Source organism: Vipera ursinii (assembly GCF_947247035.1).
Source record: "Vipera ursinii genome assembly, chromosome: 2".
Taxonomy (NCBI): domain Eukaryota; kingdom Metazoa; phylum Chordata; class Lepidosauria; order Squamata; family Viperidae; genus Vipera; species Vipera ursinii.
In genome coordinates, this window is record NC_139513.1 from 137832743 (window position 1) to 137855684 (window position 22942).

The following is a 22942-nucleotide window of genomic DNA, read 5'->3' on the forward strand; positions in this document are numbered from 1 at the left end:
CTGCCTCCTCTGGTCACATGATCATATTTTGAGTGCTTGGCAACCAATCTGTATTTACAGCAACGTGATTCTGATTTATTTTCCCCCCCAAAACCAGCACTTATTTTGGGTTTTGGCAAAAATGCCCCATAGCAAAAATGGGTTCGTGTAATGTCCAGTGTCCACTTACTGACTGCTGCAAAAAAAGTTGAAAAATTGGTTCGGTCTTGTGGGTGATCCTCTTTACAACCATCACAATCTACAACCTTAATGGGCAGGCTCCACCACAGTTGTAAGCCCTTACAGTTTTAAGTCCATTACGGTCATAAGTTGTGATCGTCATTTAATGATGATTCAAAGTTACAACCTGTACTCAATTAAGGAGCACATGTTCACAATTTGGGCAATTCTATCCAACTGATATAGGATTTTTTTTCTTTTATATTTTAAGAGGAAAATGTCTCAACTACTAATGAAAGCAAACCAGGCTGCAGTCCACTCTGCCAACAGAGGCAGTCCTCGGCTTACGTTCATTTGTTCTACAACTGTTCAAGGTTGCAGCAATGCTGAAAAAAATGGAACATATGACCAGTCACCAAAATTCCAGCCACTGCAGCATTCCCACGGTCACGTGATCATGATCTAGGTGCTGGAGTCGCAATTGCAATGTCCTAGTGAGTCATATCATGTGATAAGTCATTTGTTATCTTCCCTGCCAGCCTCCCACAACCAGTTGTTTGTTTATTTTTCACATTTCTGTATTGCCCATCTTCCTGAAAGAGGGACTTTTGGCAGTGTATACTAAAATGTTAAATTATAAAACAGTTTATATAAAAGTTTTAAAAAATTAAAAAGTTTAAGAAGAAGCAAGAGATTAAAATTAGTTAAAAGATGAAGGGAGGGCTTTCAGGTTACTGAGGAAGCCGGCAGGGAAGGTTGGAAATTGTGCCAATAAGTTGCTTCCACTGCTTTTTTTTTCTCAGTCTGTCTGCCGTGGACTATGTGATCCAAAAGACCTTGTACTAAGTAGGGCCCCCTGCCTGCTCACACTTCATAGTGTGTGCCAATCATCCTACAGGCCCTCTCACAGCGTCTGCCAACCCTCGTGCACTTTCTAGTACATCCCCCCCCCCGAAAGCCTTCCCCTATGTTCCTTACCTAGGACTCCTGCCTTTTCCCTTGTGACGATCTGCAAGTCCTAGGCCAGCGGCTCCCAACCTTTCCGATACCTCGCACCCCTAGAAAGCTTCTGATATATTCTCGCACCCCTTACAAGAGTTCGAAATAACGGCAACGAATTATGCATATACACTATAGTTTTGAAAACCCAAGTTTTCACATCCCCTGGAATATCACCTTGCACCCCCCCCCCCGGTTGGGAACCCCTGTCCTAGGCTTACAATGGCCACCAGCCTGCTGGAACTTCTGCTAATAAGTGATGAATGTACAAGTAGTCCTTGTTTACCATCTACAATTGGAACCAGCAGTTCACTACCATTAAGCAACATAGTCACTAAGCGGAAAATGAGACCGTGCTGGACTCATGCCACTTTCACTCTCATTGCTAAGCAAATCACCATTGTCATTAGGTGAGATATCACGTGACCATGACTTTCAATTTCACTTCATTGTTCTCCATTAATTCTGCTTATTGGAAGCTCGCAAATGGCAATCACATGACTACAGGACACTGCAATGCTTGTAAATGTGCACCAGTCACAAAGTGCCTGAATGGCAATTATGTGATTGTGGAATGCTACAATGGCTATAAATGTGACTATTAATTACAGTGCTTTTTTCCAACCATAACTCTGAATGGTTGCTAAACAAAGCTATCGCTAAGCGAGGACTACCTCTGTCAGTAAAGTTAAAGGTCAAGAATTGCTTATTTTATTCATCTATTTTGCAAGATGAAAAAGAAATAAACTAGAACAAAAAATCAATAATGGTGTAGAATTAGAAGGAATAACAGTTAAGAAATCCAATGAGTATACTTTAAAAAAGGAAAGGAAAATAAACACATTCATGTCGATAAATAAACTTGAGGGTAAATATGAACATTTTCAGATTTCCTGCCAAAATTGTATTTCTACATATGAAATGAATCAATTTCTTGTGAAGGGTTGACATTTGTTTGGAAATATGCAAAGTAAATCAGTCTCAAATTTCACATAAAATATTGTGGGTGATTTTCTTCAAAAAATAATGCTTAAGAACTTAAAAAAATGTTAGTAATAGACTTTTAACTTGTCCTATGGCACAATAAAGATGATTTACTGGAAAATCTCATTTCATCCTCCACCAAGTAGCTCAGCTTGAAAAGTGCTGTCTGTGGCTCCTTTGGAACTTAGTTGTGTCTGTAGGATAATTCTGTGAGGGTTTCCACGGATTGTTTGGGTTTTCTACAGCAAGGCCGTCTGATTAGCTGCTCCTAGAAGTAGACATACAGTAAATTCTAAACAAGCCACAAACAGCAATCACCAGTAGAATTTCCAGCAATTTCTCTATGATCTGACAAGTACTCGGGTATGTTTCCAAATCAGCTATTTTTATAGGTTGCAAATCATCTCAGCCATGCTTAATAATTGAGAGTCAATGAAAAAAAAGGCTGGATAATCCCAAAAAAGTAAGAACAAACTCAATCAGAAACTGATGCATTTGGTGAGGGTCACAGCTATATTCTGAATGCAACAGCAACTTTAGAGCACGTTTATATATATATATATTATTCAGATTCATAAACCAGGAACATGTCATGAATGAAGTACATACATACTTGTGTATATGTGTACTTCATTCATGACATATTCTTAGTTTATTTTAGAATATGAATAACTAAACTGTGCAAAAGAAATAATTAGAAGAGAAAGCAAATAAGAGTCTCGTTTCTCAGCTGCTTATTCAAGTAACGCGAGAATCTATTTATACACATATATACACACACCACAGACTCTGTGTGTGGTGTGTGTGTACGCATAATTGCTCTACTACTATACTTATATGGTATTTGTTAGAAAACAATGTTTCCAAGCTATCTGTGATTGCTAAAAGTTGAAAACAATTTGACGGTACATTATTATCATTATCACATACTGGAAAGCCACTATTATTTAAAATAAACTGTCAGGGGATATTTAGGAGGAGGGCATTCCTTAATGTGAGGGTCATGATAGAGAAGCATCTACTTCTCATTTTTACATCTTAATACCATAGCAATTACTAGCAGAATTCCCAGGAATTTCTTTCAGGATATTTTTACTGGACAGACTGATTCTAGCGCAGGAAGTGCAGAAAGAGTAATGCTACCTGAGTCTCACAATCACTCTCTCTAATCTAGTAATTCAATTCAACTCAAGTTGTTCTTTTCAAGATAACAACAAACTCCCCAATAGAACAGCTGAAAGCACCACAATTATTTTAATCATAAGACCAGGATTCTAATGGAAGGTATAAGTATGGTATTGCTTGGTTAGTATGCAGATCCCATGGCCACCAAGATTTCCTTAAGAGACAGCAGATTGAGGTTTCAGGCAGATAGTGGCCCCAGATGGCTTTCATATATTGAACATAAACTGGTTAGATATATGTTAGTGGCCATCACTGAGAATGAACTTATACTAATTTGGAGAAAGCCACTGGACAGAAGACTGTAGACTGAAAATTCAGAGATACTATAAAGCAAAGAGGCTTTCAGGACTGCAAGCTGGAAAGTAATTTTGGGTTCCCATGCTGGCAAAACATATTACTACCACATGTGATTCAAAGACAAACTGTTCCATACTGTTTATTTTGTTTCAAGAATTTTAGGAGTAATAAGTGTACACTACACTGTATTTTCCCCTAAGACAAAGGAAACAGCAAAAAAGGCCATCTGTTGTGGAAAAATTTATACCTCAACTTTTAATGTTCTTAAATAAAAGTTCTTCTACAGAAAAGATGCTGTTGGCAGCAATAATGTAAACAGAATAAATATACTATGACCCAAATGTATAAAAATAAAAGTGCAAACTGTCAGAAAAATATGGGGATAAAAAGGACCAATTATTCTAGATTAAATTGATAGAAAAGATTGTTCTTGTTGCTGAATGATGAGTGAAAACTATATATAGGAAAACATGAAATTTTCTCTTCAGGTATGTGCATTTCTTTTGACAAGTAGATTCCACACCCAATTCTAGAAGGCACAGAAAATCATCTGCACATAATTAAGTCCTTCGGGAAAGGGCGGTATATAAATCTAATAAAATAAATAAATAAAAATAAATACATGAAAAAAATCACAGTTTTAAGGGCCCTTACTCTCAGGCACAATCTTATGAAGATTTCATATACTCACAAGCACAGGAAGAGATGAGTGATTTAAAAAGGGGACAATTTTAAAGGGAGAAAACAAAAATGTAGAGAATTTTAGAATATATTTTTCCTTCTCACCCTGAAATCTATTCATGTGATTGATCTGGCCTAAATAACTATTCCTTTGCAGATTCAATAAATCTCACATTAGGGAGCTTTTTTCTCACTCAAACACAACCTTCTATTCCTGCAATGTCATATCAAGCTTTATCATCTAAACTAGAAAGCTTCTATAACTGCAAAGAAAAGGGGAAAAGGGCAACAGCTAGAAGGAACACAGGAAATATTGTTCCCTGTATCTTCCAAAACTATATTAAGGACATCCTATGCCACTTACTGCTTCCTCTTCAAAAAAGCAATGGATGATATCCCAAGAAGTGTCCTAAGTCATAACATTGTTTTGCATCTCTCTTTAAGGGCCAGAGTATCAGGAGAAAAAAAAAACAGATGCTGTTCCAGCACAGAGAGCTGGGAGTTGAGTTGAAGAGAGGTGCTAGGAAAGCATTGTAACTAAAGAGGAAAACAGAGTGGCTTGCTAGGAAAAAGGCCAAGCAAAATGGTTGAATTAATTGTAGTCAACACAGGGGGGAAAAGTGTAAAGGGTGTGTGTGGGTGGGTGGGTGGGTGGGTGGGTGGTTAAACAGAAACACTGGGATAATGCTGAGCAGTTGGTAAGTCAAAGAGGCTTAATTTATATCAAAACTATATTTTTTATGACACTGTAACAGTTCATGTTTAAATGTACAAGAGTAGTAGTAATAAAAGCATGATAGTCTAAAGAGGGCTAAGAGATAATGTATTTCTTTCATATAGTATTTAACCAGGTACAGTTGTTTCCATGTGGAGAGGAATGGCATTTGCAAATAACTTAGGTGAGACATGCTCTTGTGTAGTTATAACATTTTCCATTCTTAATTATGCTTTAACAAATTTTTTATGGAGTTTATATAATCTCCTGCACATCCTCAAAGAAACAAGGAATTGTGCCTAAAAACTGGAGAATTCCTGATTTAAGCAGTGTGAACTTATTTTAATGTGCTCTATTCTCCTGGCCAATCCTATCCCCAGACTTGTCTTGAAATGTTATCCTTTCCTGTTCTACCAAAATTAGTATTTCTTAAAAAGGATACTTAAGAATTGTATTTAAAGGATCTGTTTGGTCTTGCAAAAATCCTAAGGATCTGACCAGACTACAAAGAACTAAAGCTGTGAAATGCCAATCAACTCCATATTTTAAAAGTATTTCACAATATCAGGTTTTTACCAAGGAAATATATTTTATTGAAGCTTTCCTTGTATGAAAGATAAGGAAAATCCGAGACATGTAATAGAAAGTCAGAACTTTCTTAAAAATCAATAATCAGCTTTGTGCAGTGCAAGGCAATTTACCAATAATGCCACATCCAAAATGAAAGCGTACAAAAAGGACATACAATTTTTTAGGCAACAACTGTTCTCAGCCACTATGAACTATGAAACCTCTTTATCTGTTTAACTGGATCCTTTTTTAAAAAAATCTCAAAAAGATGGATGTCTTTTTTGTAGCCTGGGGCTTCATGTTTGTTATTGTTGTTAGATGGAGCAAGGAGCAAGATTTTGTTAGCTGTAAAGAATCAGGACCATCAGCATAGAAAATTCATTCAAAGCTTAAATAGGAATCTAGTCAACTAACAGTACTAAATTGGCGCTAGATAAGGGTCAACGGAACTCAAGTAGGGCTGGACCTGGATCGCTTGTGGCAATTCAACAACTCTAAACTGATGATTTGTTTAACTCCACTCCCAGTTCTGCCTGCTCTTCTACAGATTTTGAGCCCATTTTTTTATACTCTCCAAGATTTGGGGATTTCCCAACTTGGGGGCTGGGGGTAACTATCCACATGCAAGTTTAAAAGTTTAAGGCACCTGGTTTATTTGTCTTTATTTTTCATAAGTTTGAAGAAGAAATAAGAAGATCCATTCTTTTAAATTTGATACTAAAAAATAGGGATGAGCAGTGAGAACTTTGAAAGGAAGTCACCATGTCATCTTCTGGTTCACGACATTACAGAAAGACAATTTGGAACCTAGTCATCTATTTAGTTAATTTCAAATGCTTAGAGTATTTTAGCATTCATCAAGAGAAGTCCTTTGGTGAAAGAGTGCAGTATGGTTGGAATAAAATAAAAATAAAATATTGAAAGTACATCACAAACCAGTTTAATGAGTACTATAAAAAAGAGAAAATTTGGGAAATGGAAAGTGAATGTAATAAGGGAAATGCACACCAGACAAAGATGGATGGGGCTGAGGGGGGGGCGATGGTTTACAAGTTAGTAACAAGATCCATTCTGACAACTTGAAACACTGAGTAGAAGACAGTAAGATGAACTTCAACAAGGACAAAAGCAAAATCCTACACTGGATAGGAAAAAATCAGAGGCATCAGTATAGGATGGAAGAATACCATACTATGTAGCAGAGCATGTGCAATTCTACATGAAATTCTTGCTGCGTCAACAGTTGGTCAGACTATATCTAGAATATTATGTTCAAATTTTAGGAAGAACACTAAAAAACTGGAATATATCAAGAACAGAACAATCAAAATAATAGGATGCTTGGAAAGTGAGCATATGAGGAACAGTTGGTATGGTTAACCTAGAGAAAACTGCAAAAAGACACAATAGTTATCTTCAATTATAAAAAAGGCCTCTTATATAGAAGACAGGACAAAATTGTTTTTCAAAAAGACAAGAAACAGATCTAAATTACAAGGAGATTTTGGTTGGATCCCAGGACAAAATTTCCTAAGTATTCAACAGCAGAAGAGATTGGAGATAATAAGATTCCTTCTACACTGAAACTGTTTAAACAGAGGCTGCATGGCCACCAGTCAAGGATGCTATCTATACTCCTGTACTAGATAGGACAAAGGTTGGCAATCTTCATCTCCATAGGAGTCAGAGGCCATGCTGCTGCCACTGTTGTTTCTTCCTCCTTTTCTGCCCCACCGTTTGTTCTAACTAGCACCAAGCTAGTTAGTGCTAGTTGCACTTGTTGCTCCACCTATGACTGGGCAGCTGGTGATACTGTCACCAAACCAGCTCTCCGAGGTGGTGAGCTGTCACTGCCAGTGAATAGCTGCTCTTCCTCTCTCTCTTGTGGGCTGGGTTAAATGTAAGTTGCTTTACAACTGGTCTCACGCTTAAAAACGCCACAGCGTTCCCATGGCCCCCTGAACAAAATTCAGGCACTTGGTAAATGGAATGTATTTATGACAACTGCAATGTCCCAGAGTCATGTGATCACTTTTGTTACCTTTCCACCTGGCTTCCAACAAGCAAAATCGATGAGAGAAACCATATTCACTTAACATGATTCACTTAACAACCACAGTGATTCGCTTTACAATTGTGGCAAAAAATTCGTAAAAAGAGGTGTAATTGACTTAACAACTGGCTCAGCAACAGAAATTTTGGGCTCTATTGTGGTCATAAGTCAAGGACTACCTGTAGCAGTATTAGCTGTATTATTGAATTTTCATGCAAAAAGTTAAACAGGTATATTCAGGCTTTAAATTACTTGAAATTATCCGTCAGGCTGACAAATAATAAAAAAATTGCTGGGGAGAAATATATTTTTCTCCAAACATTACCTACCCTGATATGACTTCCTATGTAAGATCATTTAGATGCGTTTATATATTCCCAGTTATTCCCCAAATTTATGCACTGAAGAGCAGATGTAAAGTATTAAAACTGTAATAATAAATAAAAATGGGGAAGAAATGGAGGTAGTGACAGATTTTATTTTCCTGGGCTCCAAGATCACCGCAGACGGGGATTGCAGCCAAGAAATTAAAAGACGCTTGCTCCTGGGGAGGAAAGCCATGGCAAACCTAGACAGCACACTAAAAAGCAGAGACATCACCCTGCCAGCAAAAATGCGTATAGTCAAGGCTATGGTCTTCCCAGTTGCAATGTATGGCTGTGAAAGTTGGACCATAAGAAAGGCTGAGCGCCAAAGAATTGAAGCCTTTGAACTATGGTGCTGGAGAAGACTCCTGCGAGTCCTTTGGACTGCCAGGCGATCAAACTGGTCAGTCCTAGAGGAGATCAACCCTGACTGCTCTTTAGAAGGCCAGATCCTGAAGTGGAAACTCAAAATACTTTGGCTACCTTATGAGAAGGAAGGACTCACTGGAGAAGAGTCTAATGCTGGGAAAGGTTGAGGGCAATAGAAGAACGGGTCGACAGAGAATGAGGTGGCTGGATGGAGTCACTGAAGCAGTAGGCGTGAGCCTAAATGGACTCCAGAAGATGGTAGAGGACAGGAAGGCCTGGAGGAATGTTGTCCATGGGGTCGCGATGGGTTGGACACGACTTCGCAACTAACAACAACAAATAAAAGAGGATAGGTTTTAGTACAAAGCCCAATTTAGGGCACCTTCTAATACAGAGGTGTCAAACTGCCGGCCCATGGGCCGGATGCGTCATGCCGAAACCACACCCACCCCATTGCCGGCAATGGGAAAAAAGTTGTGATACTGACAGCCCTGCTCTAATAGATATCAATGAAGTAGAAAGACTCCAATTTGAGCTCAACTCCTGGTCATATTTATGCAGTTTTTATGTAATTTTCTTAGCAGCAATATAACAATAGTTTGCAAATATCTTTGCCCGGAATTATTTTCTGACTCTCTAGTCTAGCTTAAAGCACAGGCATTCTTTGAAAGTCCCTCCAAATTTGAGCCAGGCTCTACTCTGTTTAGTTCCTGAAATCAGACTAAGTCAAGGTCAAGTTAAGTGCTGCCACCTGCTGAGACACCAATGAAAGGGTTTCAGTATCTCTTCATTTCAAATGTAAATTATTTAAAGTATATTTTTTACTGAAAATCATTTAAACATCTGGGCACCTTTGGAGCTATATTTACGCAAGGTTATGTTCCTCTTTGTTAAAAACAACTCCAAATAGGAAGCCATAAGAAAATATTTATGTGTGAGAAATATAGTAATCCTTTAAGTTTAATTTTAATTAAGTATAGAAATATATGTCTACCTGAAAAGGGTTAGCGTCTTTGAGCAAGTTGTTAGATGTGGATCACACTGTAGGATTTGCCATTTTGCTAGATTAAAAGATATGCATATGACTGCCTAAATCCTATATAATGTTTTTAAAAGGCAATATCTTCAAACTGCAGGAATTTTATTTACTTCCTTAATTCCTTGCAGAGAAACAAGGATAATCTAATCAAGGAGCTTAAGGGAAAGTTATAAAGTGAAGCCCTTTCTGATTAAAAAGAACATTTCAAAAAGCAACAAACACAGCTGCCATTTCCAGGCAACTTCCTGCAAGGATGGGGGAGGGAGCAGAAGAAAAGGATTGTTTGCATCAGGTTCAGCACACATGATTCAGCAAGGGAAAACAACAGCTCTGAGCATTCATCGACCCTAGAGCCACTTAAGGCTCTTTCACTAGGCTTGCATCCCACCTCCACCCACACAAAAGACTCTCAAGCCTTAGCCATTATCTACCCGAACTATTCTCTCAGTCTCCTAAAACAGGTACATTGGCCTTTCCAAGAATTTAAGAGATTGCCACTAAATAGCACCTCAGATTATCTACAGGCAAGGCTCTTTCTCATAGGCACGATACGCCCATGGAAGAAGAAGAAGAAAAAAAAGGAGATTCCCCGGCATCAGACTGCACCTCCCCCACTAAGTATGCCAGCGATGATGCCAGAATCTCAAGCTCTGCTACCGGCAAGAAACCCAGGTTCTCTCTCATATGCCCAACAAAAAAAACAACAACAAAAAAAGAGCTCCTCTTGCCAGCGCCAATCACACTCGAGGTAGCAACGGACGCCGATCAGCCAATACAGAGGCTCCGGGTCCCGTGCCTTGCTCTTTTACCCGTCTCTCTTTTCCAAAGCCATTTTCTTCACACGCAAGGAAGGATCCAAAAAAAGCTCAGACGAGAGATTCTTCGGCTGGGTCACCTCCTCCCACCCACCCGCCCGCCCACCTCCAAGAAAGTCTTCCTAACCTCATCGGATATAACGCTCTTCCTGCATCCCCGGGAGCCCTCTGCCCGCAGACCCCCCCTCGTCGTCCTCCTCCTCCTCCTTTCTTTAAAAGCAGCGAAAAGATGGGAGTTCTTCGCTCGCGTCCCAAACTCCCCGCTCGAGGCCCATCACCGGCCTCCCTCCCCCCCAGAAAAAGTGCGCAAACGCCACCCCCGCCACCCAAGTTTTCGGGGTTCGCCGCTTCACAGGCGAGGCTGCTGCGGTGGCTAATGAGAGATAACTCTCCTCGCCTTTTCTTCCCCACCAGGCCAGGCCTCCCGGCCGGCTTCCCGGCGCTCTTGGCCGCCGAGCCTCCCTCGCTCACCCCCTAGAAAGCTCTCGAGTCTTTTTTCCCCCTTCTCCCCACCCCCCAAAGCCCTGCAAGAGCCGCGTCCCCGCTGCCCTTTCACACGGGAGAAGCGCAACCGCCCTGAACTCTACCCCACCCGGCTGGGCTTTCCCACGAAAACGTCTGGCCCCGACTCCTTCCCCAGGAGGCGGCTCTCGCCCAGCCTCTCTCCTCCCCACCCCTGAGGGATGGCCGCCAGGACTTCCCATCCCGCCGGGGCCATTACCGCTCTCGCCTCACACACCCGTCCCCCGCGCCTTCCCTCGCCGCCCGTGCGAGGCGAGGAGGGACGCGCTTCCCGGCGGTCGCCAGACCCCTCGCCCGCTCTGCCCAAGTAGCGCTGCTGCCGCCGCCGCCGCCGCCGCTCCTCCTCAGGGATCCGGGCCCAAACTTCCTTCCCTCACTTCCTCTCAGGAAAAAAAGAAAAAAAAACGGGGCCGCGTCCCAGGCGCCCCGCGGCCTCCTGGAGGAGCTCTTTCCCCTCACCTGTGGGAGGTGTCAGCCGGCTCCCCTCACATGGCCGGCCGAGGAGCGGGGTCGGGCCCTGCGGGGGCAACCTAGCCGGAGCCGGCGCGCGGAAGGAGCCGCCGGCCGAGGCGAGCGCAGGCGAAGGCAGGCCGGAGCCAGGCCAGGCGGCCGTTGTCGTTGTTACCCTCCTGGTCGTCGTCGTCGTCGTCGTCGTCCCTGGCCAGGAAGCCGAGCCAGCTTGCGAAGGAGCAAGAGAGCGCCGGGACCACGGTCGACGGCAGCCGCCGCCGTTGCCGCCGCTGGGTCCTAGCGCCCGCCCTCCCCTCCAGAGCCGCGCTGAAAGATGGAGTAGGAGGCGCGAGCGCCACCTCCGCCGTCAGAGGAGACGCGCGGCCTAAAAGGAAGAGCGAGTCGGTCCGAGGTCGCCCTCCCCGCGCAAGAGCCAAGCTGCTGAGGCGGAAGAAGGTCTGCAACGAACACCGAGATGAGGTCGACTTCCTTCTGCGAGGAGGCGACGTAGGGATTGGGATTGCCAGTGGAGGTCAGTCTAAGGCAGGGGTAGGCAACCTCGGCTCTTTTATGACTCGTGGACTTCAACTCCCAGAATTCCTGAGCCAGCACAGCTGGCTCAGGAATTCTGGGAGTTGAAGTCCACGAGTCATAAAAGAGCCGAGGTTGCCTACCCCTGGTCTAAGGCAATGGGATCTTGCGGGTTCAGCGAAGGCTCTGCAGGCGCGCACGTACAGTTCCACCCTCCTCCCGTCAGGGCTGGGCTTGGGAAGGACCCCGCTCTCCCAACTCTGGACAATCTTCGCCAGGAAATACGACCAAGATGATTAGCCTCAAGACAACTTCGGTTCACGTTCCAGATTTGGGAAGGGTTTTGTTTTGTGATGAAGTATAAAGGCACCCTGGATACGATTCTCCATTGCCTCATTCTATTTCAACAACAGATGTCAGGATGACAGAAAGGAACTGAGCGAGACACACAGTGGCTGAGGAGCTCAACCAGCACTTCCTTGACCCGTTGTGTCCTTTTGCGACCCTGGCTCCGACCACTGTCAGGTTATCAAAGGATAAGGAATAGAGTACAGGTAGTCCTCGACTTACAGTTCATTTCGTGACCAAAATTACAATGGCATTGAAAAAACTGACATGATAATTTTTCACACGACTGTTGCAGCATCCCCAGAGTCACATGATCAACTGACTCATATTTATGATGGTGCAGTATCACCTTCTGCAACCTTCTTAAAAACAAAGTCAATGGGAAAGCCAGATTCACGTAACAGTAGTTTTATTAACTTAACAACTGCAGTGATTCACTTAATAACTGTGGCAAGAAAGGTTGCAAAATGGGACAAAATTCACTTAACTCTCACTTAGCAAAAGACATTTGGGGCTCAACTGTGGTCATACGTCAAGGGCTACCTGTAATTTGTTGTGCGTGGGCTATAGCTTCAATGTGAAGCATTTTGTGGGAAGTGAGGGGATGCGTGCGCTTAAAAGCAATTGTATGGGAAATCAGAAAGGGCTTAATTTGAAACAGAGAAACATCATAGTTAGAAAAGATGATGGGTGCAGGTAAGTTTCACTATATGACAAAACAATTCTTTGATTTTACAGATGTGTGGTTGTCATAGACAATCCCCCAACCCACGGTCCATGGACCAGTACTGGTCCGCGGCATACCAGCAACCAGTCCACACAAACAAGCAAAGCCCCATCTTTGGGATGAGGCAGCATACAAAACCACACACTCTCCGGTCCACAGAAAAACCTTTCTCCATGGAACCGGTCCCTGGTGCCCAAAAGGTTGGGGACCTCTGTCATAGAGTGAATTTAGACTGATGTAGGCTGATGCAATAAGGAACAGGAAAGAATATCGCAAAAGGCTTATTGCACAGAGACAAGCTAAAAAGGGTTTCTAGTGACCAAGGGTGCTTAGTAGAATGGTGACTATCAGACAATGGGCAACTGACTGCTGTAACGCCAGCAATAAAGATAAATCCCTTAAACAGAAAAAAGACATACCAAGCAATATAGGGAGCAGGGAGATTGGCTCCTAGCCTGATCTAGGATCTATCAAAATAAGAACATGGTGCCAATGAAACAAATTCTTAATGGAAATTAAGCGTAGTTCTTGGAGGTTAAGATTGTGTGGCCATGGGCCTTTGACTACCGTGTACAGTAGCCTGTTTTGGGGATCAGTGTGGAGGCATGTATATACCATTTAATATGCCATTTATTATTTATTGTCAGAGAATTGAGCTGTAGTAACAGGAACAACAGGAAGAGTATTGGTGTATATAGGTAAACGTAAAGGTTCCCCCGCACATGCGTGCTAGTCATTTCCAACTCTAGGGGCCGGTGCTCATCTCCGTTTCAAAGCCGAAGAGCCAGCGCTTGTCCGAGGACGTCTCCATGGTCATGTGGCCGGCATGACTAGAGGCCAAAGGTGCACGGAACGCTGTTACCTTACCGTAGTGGTCCCTATTTTTCTACTTGCATTTTTACGTGCTTTCGAGCTGCTAGGTGGGCAGAAGCTGGAACGAGTAACAGGCGCTCACTCTGTTACGCGGCACTCGGGATTCGACCTGCCAAACTGCCGACCGCCTGATCGACAAGGTCAGTGTCCTAACCCACTGAGCCACCGTGTCCCTTATTTGGTGTATATAGAGATATACAAATCGGTGGATCTGGAGAACAAGCATCCTGGGAAAGAACTGTTAACACAAGGATTTAAACTGAACAGCAAGTCTCTGGTGTCACCATTCCTAATCTATAAAGAATTAAAGGGATGGTAACAGAATTAGACAACTGCCCACTCATAGGCTCTATGTGCTCTTGTGCATCTTTAGGAATACAATACTGAAATATTCTCTGCTGCAGTATCAAAAGCACTCTTTAGTTGCCGTAAAAGAAATAAAATTGTATACTTCTGTCTTCTTAACTGGGGTGTGGGAATCTGTGAAACTCTCCTTCCAAAGCTATCAGGCTTTTTCCCCCTATACTATGACAATGCAAACCTGGGGGGATCTGGGAAGGCCCAAGGTTGATCTGCTGAGTAAGGGAATAGAAAACCAGCAGTTTTAAGTAGTTGTAAACCTGTAGATGGCCAGTTCTGTTATTTAAAAGGCAATGGAATGACTCTCAATCTGTCCTAATGATATTCCATAATCTGGTTTGTGTTTTTGTAAATTTACTGTAATGACATAGGAGTATGTCTAGATTAAACCAAGTGTCTTATTTTGGCAATAGTATCAAGCTATTTTGTTTTAGAACAACCCACCCATTGTTCCCCATCCTCAATACTACGCATTTCATTTTTTTATCATTCTGTTTTCCTTTGAATATTATTGGCCCTCACTGGTGCATGCAGCAGCATATTTCATGTTAACTGTATAGTGAATGAGGATTCTCTAGCTCTTTGTGTCTCTCTGTGTGTGTGTGTTTGTGTGTGTGTGTGTGTGTACACCTTTGAGTCAATCTTGACTCAGGCAACTGGAAAGTCCATGCAATCTTTTTGACAACACTTTCAAAAGTGGTTTGGCATTGTTGTCTTTGTAGCACTGAGAAAGTAATGGCTAGCACAAAGTTACCAGCTAGCTTCGTGGCTAGGCTAAGCTAATCCAAGGCTAGAATTCAGTGCGGCCTGGTTTTTAGTCCCATGTCTTTAACCATTACACAGAACTGGCTCTCCTCCATAGCATTATGAAGAGGGAAATCTCTACAAATAATTGTCTGGATGTATGGAAGGTATAGATAGCTGTGTTGGCGCACGAGCGCCAATTCAAAAACAGGGAGGGGGGGTGATAATAGCTATTTTTGGATCAGCTGAAGTGTCACAATCATTCACAGTAATGTGGCAATTTTGTTGGTTCCAATAAAGCAAGAGTAAGCAATCGTGCCCTTCGCATATTTAATACTACAACTCCCACAACCTTTTACAATTGGTCACATTGATTTGGGCAAAAGGGAGCTAAACTCCAAAATGAAGTGAACATCAGGTTACCCTCCTGCTGTAGTGAAGATAGAGCTCTGTTATGTTTTTTTGACTAAATGCAGCTGTGTTATACGAAGTCAGCACAAACTGATCTACTCGGACTGGCAGCAATTTTCTGGCATAGCTTTTATCATGAGTTTATAATGACAATTTCTAGGAAAGATCAGTCAGATTGTATGTGTAGCTATGGTCCCCTTAGGTTATTTTATTAATGCGAGACACTATCCCTAAGCCTGTTGCTTTTCAGATGTGTTGAACTAACTTGATCATGCCCAGCTGGTATGGAGGGGAATTATGGGATGGATCCACTCTGAGAAAGGCTTATGAAATTGTTGAACTTCATTTATGCAGTCTAACAGTATTTCTTCCTGATGCACTTCTATTAATATTAAGGTAGGTAAAATGAGGACCCAGATTGTTGGGGGCAATAAGCTGACTTTGTAATAATGCTGCTTGGCGGGGGCTGAAAGCCCTAATAAGCAGGCATATACATAGAATGAAGGCTATTGGTAAGCACATTGGTTTGTGCTTAAATTGTAAGCCGCCCTGAGTCTTCGGAGAAGGGCGGGATATAAATGGGATTAAAATAAAATAAATAAATTAGCGATCCTTTTGTAATGATAACATAGAAAAACTGTAGCTGACAACAATTTGCATTTTTCTCTCACTAATAGGGGGCGGGGAATCATAAAACACATCTCTTGCAGACCCTTACTCTTTCAGCTACAGCTATCTGGATTTCCTCATCCACAAATGTCCAATCTTTTTTAAAAAGCAAATGAGGGAATTAAATTCTCCTTACAGAGTGCAAGATTCTAAAAATATAAGACGACCTCTAATCCCTGTTTTATGAATGTCTGGTTTATCTTATGGCATGCTCATCCATAGTATTGAAACCATTCACAAACTTGGAGGAGCAGGGCACAAGATTGCTTAGGACAGGACTATAAAGAACTCCTTTTCACAAGCCCACACAACAAGAGGCATGTAGTGTATGTGGGACTACAAAAGCAGCAGCTTCCCCATGCAGATGCCCACTGCTAAGTTCAGCTTTCCCAGCTGCTTGTGGTGTGAGGAGACTGGAACTGCCACAACTCACCCACCCCTCCTTTTCTGAGATACAGAAGCTGACGCCAACAATGCTCACAAAATATATCTCTTGTGGCTGCAGGAAAAATCTGAACCAGAGGGCGGGGGATGGAATCAGAGGGCAGCTGGAGGACACAGGGAAAACACAAATGTAAAAATCCCGCTAGCAGAGGGAAGAACGGAAGAAGCACGCATGCTTGCACCCCACCTGGAGACCGTAATGGGGAAAGACTACAATCTATAGGGAGTGGGACCTAGATCGTAATGGATTGGAAGAAAATGAAGCAGAACGCATCTTCCTCTCTTCCCAGTTCCCTCCATTCTTTGCTGAATCCGGCTGGTTGAGTCAGCCAGACGCAGCAAAACAACGCATTATTCTTATCTTCCCTCAGCTCAGCCTCCCACCTCGTATGCTGAAAGGCACTTATTAATTAACCACTGATAACGATTTAGCTATGCTCTGCAGTTGGGGAAATAAAGAGACATGAAGCATTACTCTCAAGTAAGTCAGCAGAGGAGAATACATCAGGGCCAAGCAGCGTTACAACGCTCCCTCTCACAGCATGTTTGTATTGGCTCTGCTATCTCCCTTTAAAACAACAGTGTGCTTTTAAAAACCTTAAAGCTGGTTTCAAGCCTTTATGGCCAAAGCACCCCTTTCCCTCTGAAGAACCTGCCCACTCTGCATTACCATGGAAGCCATTTCTGCCATAAAAAGCTTAGATATCCTTCATATCATTATAGTTTATATTAGGTCTGTATCCAAAGGTTTGATATGAAGAAGGCAGGCCAGCCGGCCACCCTGAAGAATATAACCACTACCCACAGCATTTAATGTCACAGATTACTCATTACACATTTTCTATTCCACAAAACATGGAAGAATATAACTGCTAAAATTATATTGTAACAAATCTGTCCACTGGTAAAAACTATAATAAAGCTATAGACAACACTTATGTTTCTACAAAATAAATGGCTTGAAGGTTGCATGCTTACAACTGCAGTGAGAGTATTTGATATACCTCTGGATAAATACGAAAGAAACAGCTAACATCCTGTTCCAATCGAGATAGGAATTCCTTACATGTTTTGCCCAAAATGCAGTACAAAAATGTCGGTATAAAGCCCCATCAATTTCCCACAAGGCCTCCTCAGACTCCCCTATGTAAGGGGAGGCTGAAGGACTTCACTACTATGGGAAAGGAAGCCTGTATGCAAATATTAGATGTATAGATTTCAAAACAATGCTGTGTATCCATCAGCTTTTAGGTTTTAAATAATCACTGATATTTGATCAATTCCATTAAATATATTCTTAGCACATATATTTCCTAAATTCTTATGCTTCCTAGGGGCTTAGTGGATAATTACAAGTGAAGTTACAGTACAGGAATTAGACTTCTCAAAAATACTACAGTATTGTCTGCTTACTAAAGACACGGCCCAGGCCGGTACAGAATATCTAATTACACAGAGTTCCAATCACTTTGTAGACTGGAAAACAAGACCAACAATGATCACTTTAGGAATGCTAGCCTAAACCAGAATTTGACCACTTCTGCTTCATTGGGACAGATATTGTAATCTATGATGAAAGCACGCTGGCTCATCTTTCAACCTGCAGCCAAACCTGCTTGCAGCTATTTTCCAGTTTGTCCAGCATTTTCTGAGCCAGACTCTCTGCAGGAGTGCATCAGACAAACCCATTAACCAAGAGCTGCAAGCTCTCAAAATCCAGCAAGCGGAAGGGAGGTTTTCCCAGCCCTGTTTGCTGGGAGCAAAAGTAGGTTACAGTGTGTTGCAGGAACCTTTCTGTGCATTCAAGCATAGGGTGGGGGATATATTGGATCTGAGAGGCTGTCTGACAAGGAAATATAAAGACAGCTGCCTCACGTTTAGGTAGCAGTAAAATGAGTTCTCATTTGCCAGCACTTTTCCTTGGAAAAATACTTGGTCTTTACAGGAATTGAATTCTGAGGTTTTTGTTTTGTTTTTTTCTTCCAAGTTCAGGAAATCTGCCTAGGAACTGTCCAGAAATAATACAATCAAGTAAGGAAATAATTCCTTCACAACAGAAGCTACTGTGCCTCAGCGCCCCCTTGTGTAGTACAGGGATACTAATAGTGTCCTATAAACTCCAACACAAACTTAATACAAATTTAATATATGTGTTATGGTAAAGTTGGATCTGAATTCAAATTCTTATTCAGATATATAAGCTACTAGGTAACTTTGGGGCATGTCACATCTGGTCCATACTTTGCTAATATCCTGCCTTAATTATTGCAATATGCATTATATATGGATCTATCCTTGAAAAGTTTCTTGAGGTTGCCTTGTAGCAAGTCTGCTAAAGGACACAAGGATCATATGATGCCAATATGGAAATATCTACTATGTTTGCCAGATGATAAATTAAGGCTTTTATACTGAACTTTTAAACCTCTAAAATGATTGGGGCAACTATCTGAAGGACTGCCATTCTCTTTTCAAATCTGTCCACTCATAAGGTTCTACAAGAGAGGCCTTTTGAAGATGCTCTGCTGTCAGAGGCTTGTCTGTAACATACATGGATGCATTACTTGCATTACCCCAAGGATGCAGAATGTACCACATTTAAGGAGTTTTGTCTGGACCCTCCTTGTGTATTTGGAAAGTCTCTGAAGATGCACCTTTTAATCAATCTCTTAATTGGTTTTGTGTTGCAGTACTACTTAATCTTTTAATATTAATTAATCTTTTGTAGTTTTACAAACTTGCTAATTGCCATACTTATCTGAACAGAAAAAAATGTTATAAATTCAGTATAAGCTGAATGAATACACACACACACACACACACACTCATCTACATTATATCTTAAGATGATGAAATATACATTATCTGTGCTTTTTTAAGTGAAAACCAAGATTCAGCAGTGACAAATTTGAAGTGAAATAATACATGGTGAATATCTCCCCCATGGTGATTTTATACTTTTATTCTGTTTCCTTCATTTAACACTCTGCCCTCATAGATTTGCATCTAAGAACTGTAAATTTAGTTTTTGTGCACATCTCTCTCCCGTAATACCATCACGTTCACTGCAAATTATTTTTAATCGAAAATACTGCAGTGACATGGTTCCTATGTAGAAAATGTATAGGTTTTCAGATTCTGCCTTTACTTTTCACAGCAGAAAAGAAGAAAACAAAAGCAGGGATTCAAGGTGTGTTTACTATAAAATACTATCAGATCATGGCAAGACATTCCTGTTGGCTAAAATGTGTTCAAAATCCAACACTTCAGCAGTTGGGAGTAACAGCACCATTTGGAAATTCATTAAACATCAGAAAAGAAAAATCAGAATTTATCATATGTCCCTGTACCTTACAGGCTTCCTGTACATTCCAAATATACAGAGATTTTTGTATACAGATTTTCCTTTGCAGATGCCCACACATCTGCTGCATAAACATTCAGGGTAGCACCACTGTGGGAACCATAGAGACTGAGTAACAGCATGAATCCTCAGTGTAATTCTATGAAAGGACCTATTGTATTAATTAGAGGGCTTGGTGTGTGTGTGTGTGTGTGTCTGTGTGTGTGTGTGTGTGTGTGAGAGAGAGAGAGAGAGAGAGAGAGAGAGAGAAAGAGAAAGAGAAAGAGAAAGAGAGAGAGAGAGAGATGGAATTAACTTTTCAAAATAAAATAAGAGACCAATTCCTTTTAAAAGTGGAGATAGGGGGCCATTGTTCAGATTGATCTTCTCATCTCACAACAGTCCTACACTAAAATCTATATAGGGCATCATGTTGAAAAAACAGATCTTTGAAATCCCAAAGATCTGTCAAACAGGAACCCTGCCAATGGCTGAGGCTGCCTGTAGACAGGAGCATCCTATAAATCGATTCACCAGCAATAGTCTCTGTCCTGTCAGTCTCAGAAGCGTCAAAAAGCAAGGGTGTGGGATGTCACAGTGACTGGACAAGACATGGCAAGTTTCTTCTGGATGCTGAATGGGGAAAGTTGCTGATGTATTGTTTCTGTTTTTATATATTTCAGAGAAAACGCCTTCCTTTTCTCCGAGAGATCCAAGCTGGGGGAAATGCATCTCAAGCTATTGGAAACAGTGACCAGGAACCCTGTGGGAACCAGCTAGGGCCTCCAAGACTATGAGCCAGGGAGTCAGTTGTTCAGCTTGGGGCCCACTTCAGGCCTCCCTTTGACCAGCTGAGGTAAGCCGGTAAGCCCTGGTTTTCTAAGCCTCAGTCTTCTTAGCAAAATGGGGACAGCAATACTTGAACTCCCTACAGAACAAGGATTACTAAAAGCACATACATGGAGTCAGTGGTGGAATTCAAATATGTGAACCACCGGTTCTGTGTGTGGATGCCACCTCCGGAAGTCCATTCTGGGACTGGGCAACAAAAAATTAGCTACCGGTTCTGACGAACTGGCTGAATCGCATCATTGCATGGAGTGCTTTGAATATTAAGTATTATTAGTTGAGGGGTCCTTGGTGCTCTCTGAGCTTGTTTTCTTGCAGACGTTTCATTACCCTAACTAGGTAAATCACCAGTACTGACGATGCACTGATGGGAGCACTGACGGTGTTATCACCAAGGACCCTTCCTTTCAACCTCGAGCTACAAATATTCCCTTCATTGGAAGCTATTAATTAGCAGGCCATTTCTTTTACAGCCAAAGACTCAGAATAGGAGCACATTGCTCATCTGGCTCGCTCTGCGGGTTTTGAAGGCATTTTTGTTTCTGAAGGAAAATATGCTTCTTACAGAATTGATCCTCCTCTGCGCGAGGAAGCCGAGAGAGGGGTTTAAACGCTCATTTAGCAGACGGGGGAAAACTGCCTCGGACTAGCCCAGGCAAGGAAGGCCCCTGGATGGCAAACTGAAATACAACTCACTGCGTCAGGAGTGAAAACATAGAGGTCAAAGGGATGCCAAACGTAAGCATTCGGGGATGGACTCGCGAAGTTTGTTATTTCGGGACGAGGGGAGACTTCTTCCCAGAAAGGCGTTTCGCCTGGAGCTTTTGGCACGTCCTTCAGGCCGCTCCGCGGCGACAACCCCCCAACGCCCTTCTCCGAGGGACCTCCGGCGGCTGTGAGGCGCTTTTCTACCTCGCCTCCCCTCGAAGGCTCGAGCTGCAGGCGGGAGGCGCTCGGGAGAGGACCGAGAAGCAACTTCCTCGAGTCACGGGGGATAGAAAACAGCGGGGCGGGCCGCGCGCCCAGACAACACAGAAAAAGCACGCAGCGGCTTCTCGGGGAGTTGGCGGGGAGGGGGTGAGTTGGTCGATGGCTGCTCCCAGGAGGACGGCTGGACAAGGCCGGGATTGGCTCTCTGAGGCAGCTGGGAAACTCCCCGTCTCTCTTTTATCTCCTCCTCCCCGCTCCATTTCGTTTGTCGCTCCCAAGATCTGTCGACGCCCACCCGCAAACAAGAAAACAAACCCAGAGGCCATTAGAGGCTGCGTGCGCTTGCAACGACGCTGCTGCTGCTGCTGCTGCTGCTGCTGCTGCAAGGTGCGGGCTGGTAAGCCAGGAGAGGCGAGATGGTTTAAGGCAGGGGTCTTCAAACTTGGCCCTTTTATGACTCGTGGACTTCAACTCCCAGAATTCCTCAGCCAGCTTTGCTGGCTGAGGAATTCTGGGAGTTGAAGTCCACGAGTCATAAAAGGGCCAAGTTTGAAGACCCCTGGTTTAAGGTTTTGCGAGTTCCCTCCTCTCTCCCCGGCCTTGCCCAGCTGCAGCCGCCAAAGGCTTCCTTTTTCCACACAGCGAAGTAGCGGCAGAAGCGGGGTGGGCGCTCGCACTCTTCCCCGCCTCCCTTTCCCCTCTCCCAGGGCCTTTAGCCCAAACCTCCGTGTTCTCCCCCAGCGTGTGAGTCACGCTCGGGGACTGACTAGCACAGAAGCCTTTCCCGCCCTCAGTGAGGCGGCCTGATAATTATCCTCGCTAGGGAGACCGGCAAGAAGAAAAGGCGAGCTTGGATCCAGCATTATTGCTCTTCTGATTCAATTCCAGCCCAGTCCAAACTGCTGTTCACTGGTAACCTGGTGACTTACATAACAGCCAAAAGTCTCAGCCAGTCCAGCAATGAGCTTCCAACAGATTAAAGAGGTGACCCTGTGTTGTGGAAGACTGCACTACGTTTATAGAAATAAGAGGAGGAATCGTCCTTGTAATGACCTCAGCAACTCCAGCATATCTGTAAGAATCCTTGAATGCATCTGGTTTATTTTTAAAATGTAAGAAAGGATAGGATAGCTTTCTAAAATCTAAAGCACCTTACACTGATGAATTGAAACAATTTGATGGAACTACAGTCATATGGTGCAGGAATCCCCATGCCTGCAGAATAGGGGAATGATTAAGTGACTGGTCTGGTATAAAAGCTGCCTAGATGACTTTGAGCCTGTTACCCTCTCAGTCCGATCTACCTCACAGGGTTGTTGCCGTGGGGAAAAATGAGGAGGCCATGCCATGCCTGACATCTTGAACTCCTCAAAAATGAGATAACTAACCGATAAGGAATCAAATGATTGCTCATTTGTAAAGAAGCTGAGAAGAGACGTCAGACATCATATAAAGGTAGTCCTTGACTTAAGATAGTTGACCCCAAAATTTCTGTTACTAAGCAAGCCAG

General features: G+C 42.8%; 1 protein-coding gene across 6 annotated transcripts in view; it reads right to left on the bottom strand.

The window, feature by feature from the left end:
• The window catches only part of BAZ2A (bromodomain adjacent to zinc finger domain 2A), a 74185-nt gene that overhangs the window by 42433 nt on the left and 8810 nt on the right, over nucleotides 1–22942 (bottom strand). For 3 of the 6 annotated variants that reach the window (XM_083352411.1, XM_083352410.1, XM_083352415.1), the window contains exon 1: nucleotides 2257–2394. The exons of 1 other annotated variant lie outside the window; for it this stretch is intronic. In XM_083352411.1, the coding sequence (XP_083208537.1) occupies nucleotides 2257–2269 (13 nt within the window). In that variant the 5' untranslated portion in view covers nucleotides 2270–2394. Of the gene's footprint in view, nucleotides 1–2256; nucleotides 2395–11212; nucleotides 11743–21198; nucleotides 21482–22942 lie in introns of those variants that run through there. 2 more of the 6 variants (XM_083352414.1, XM_083352413.1) reach the window with 2 other exon arrangements.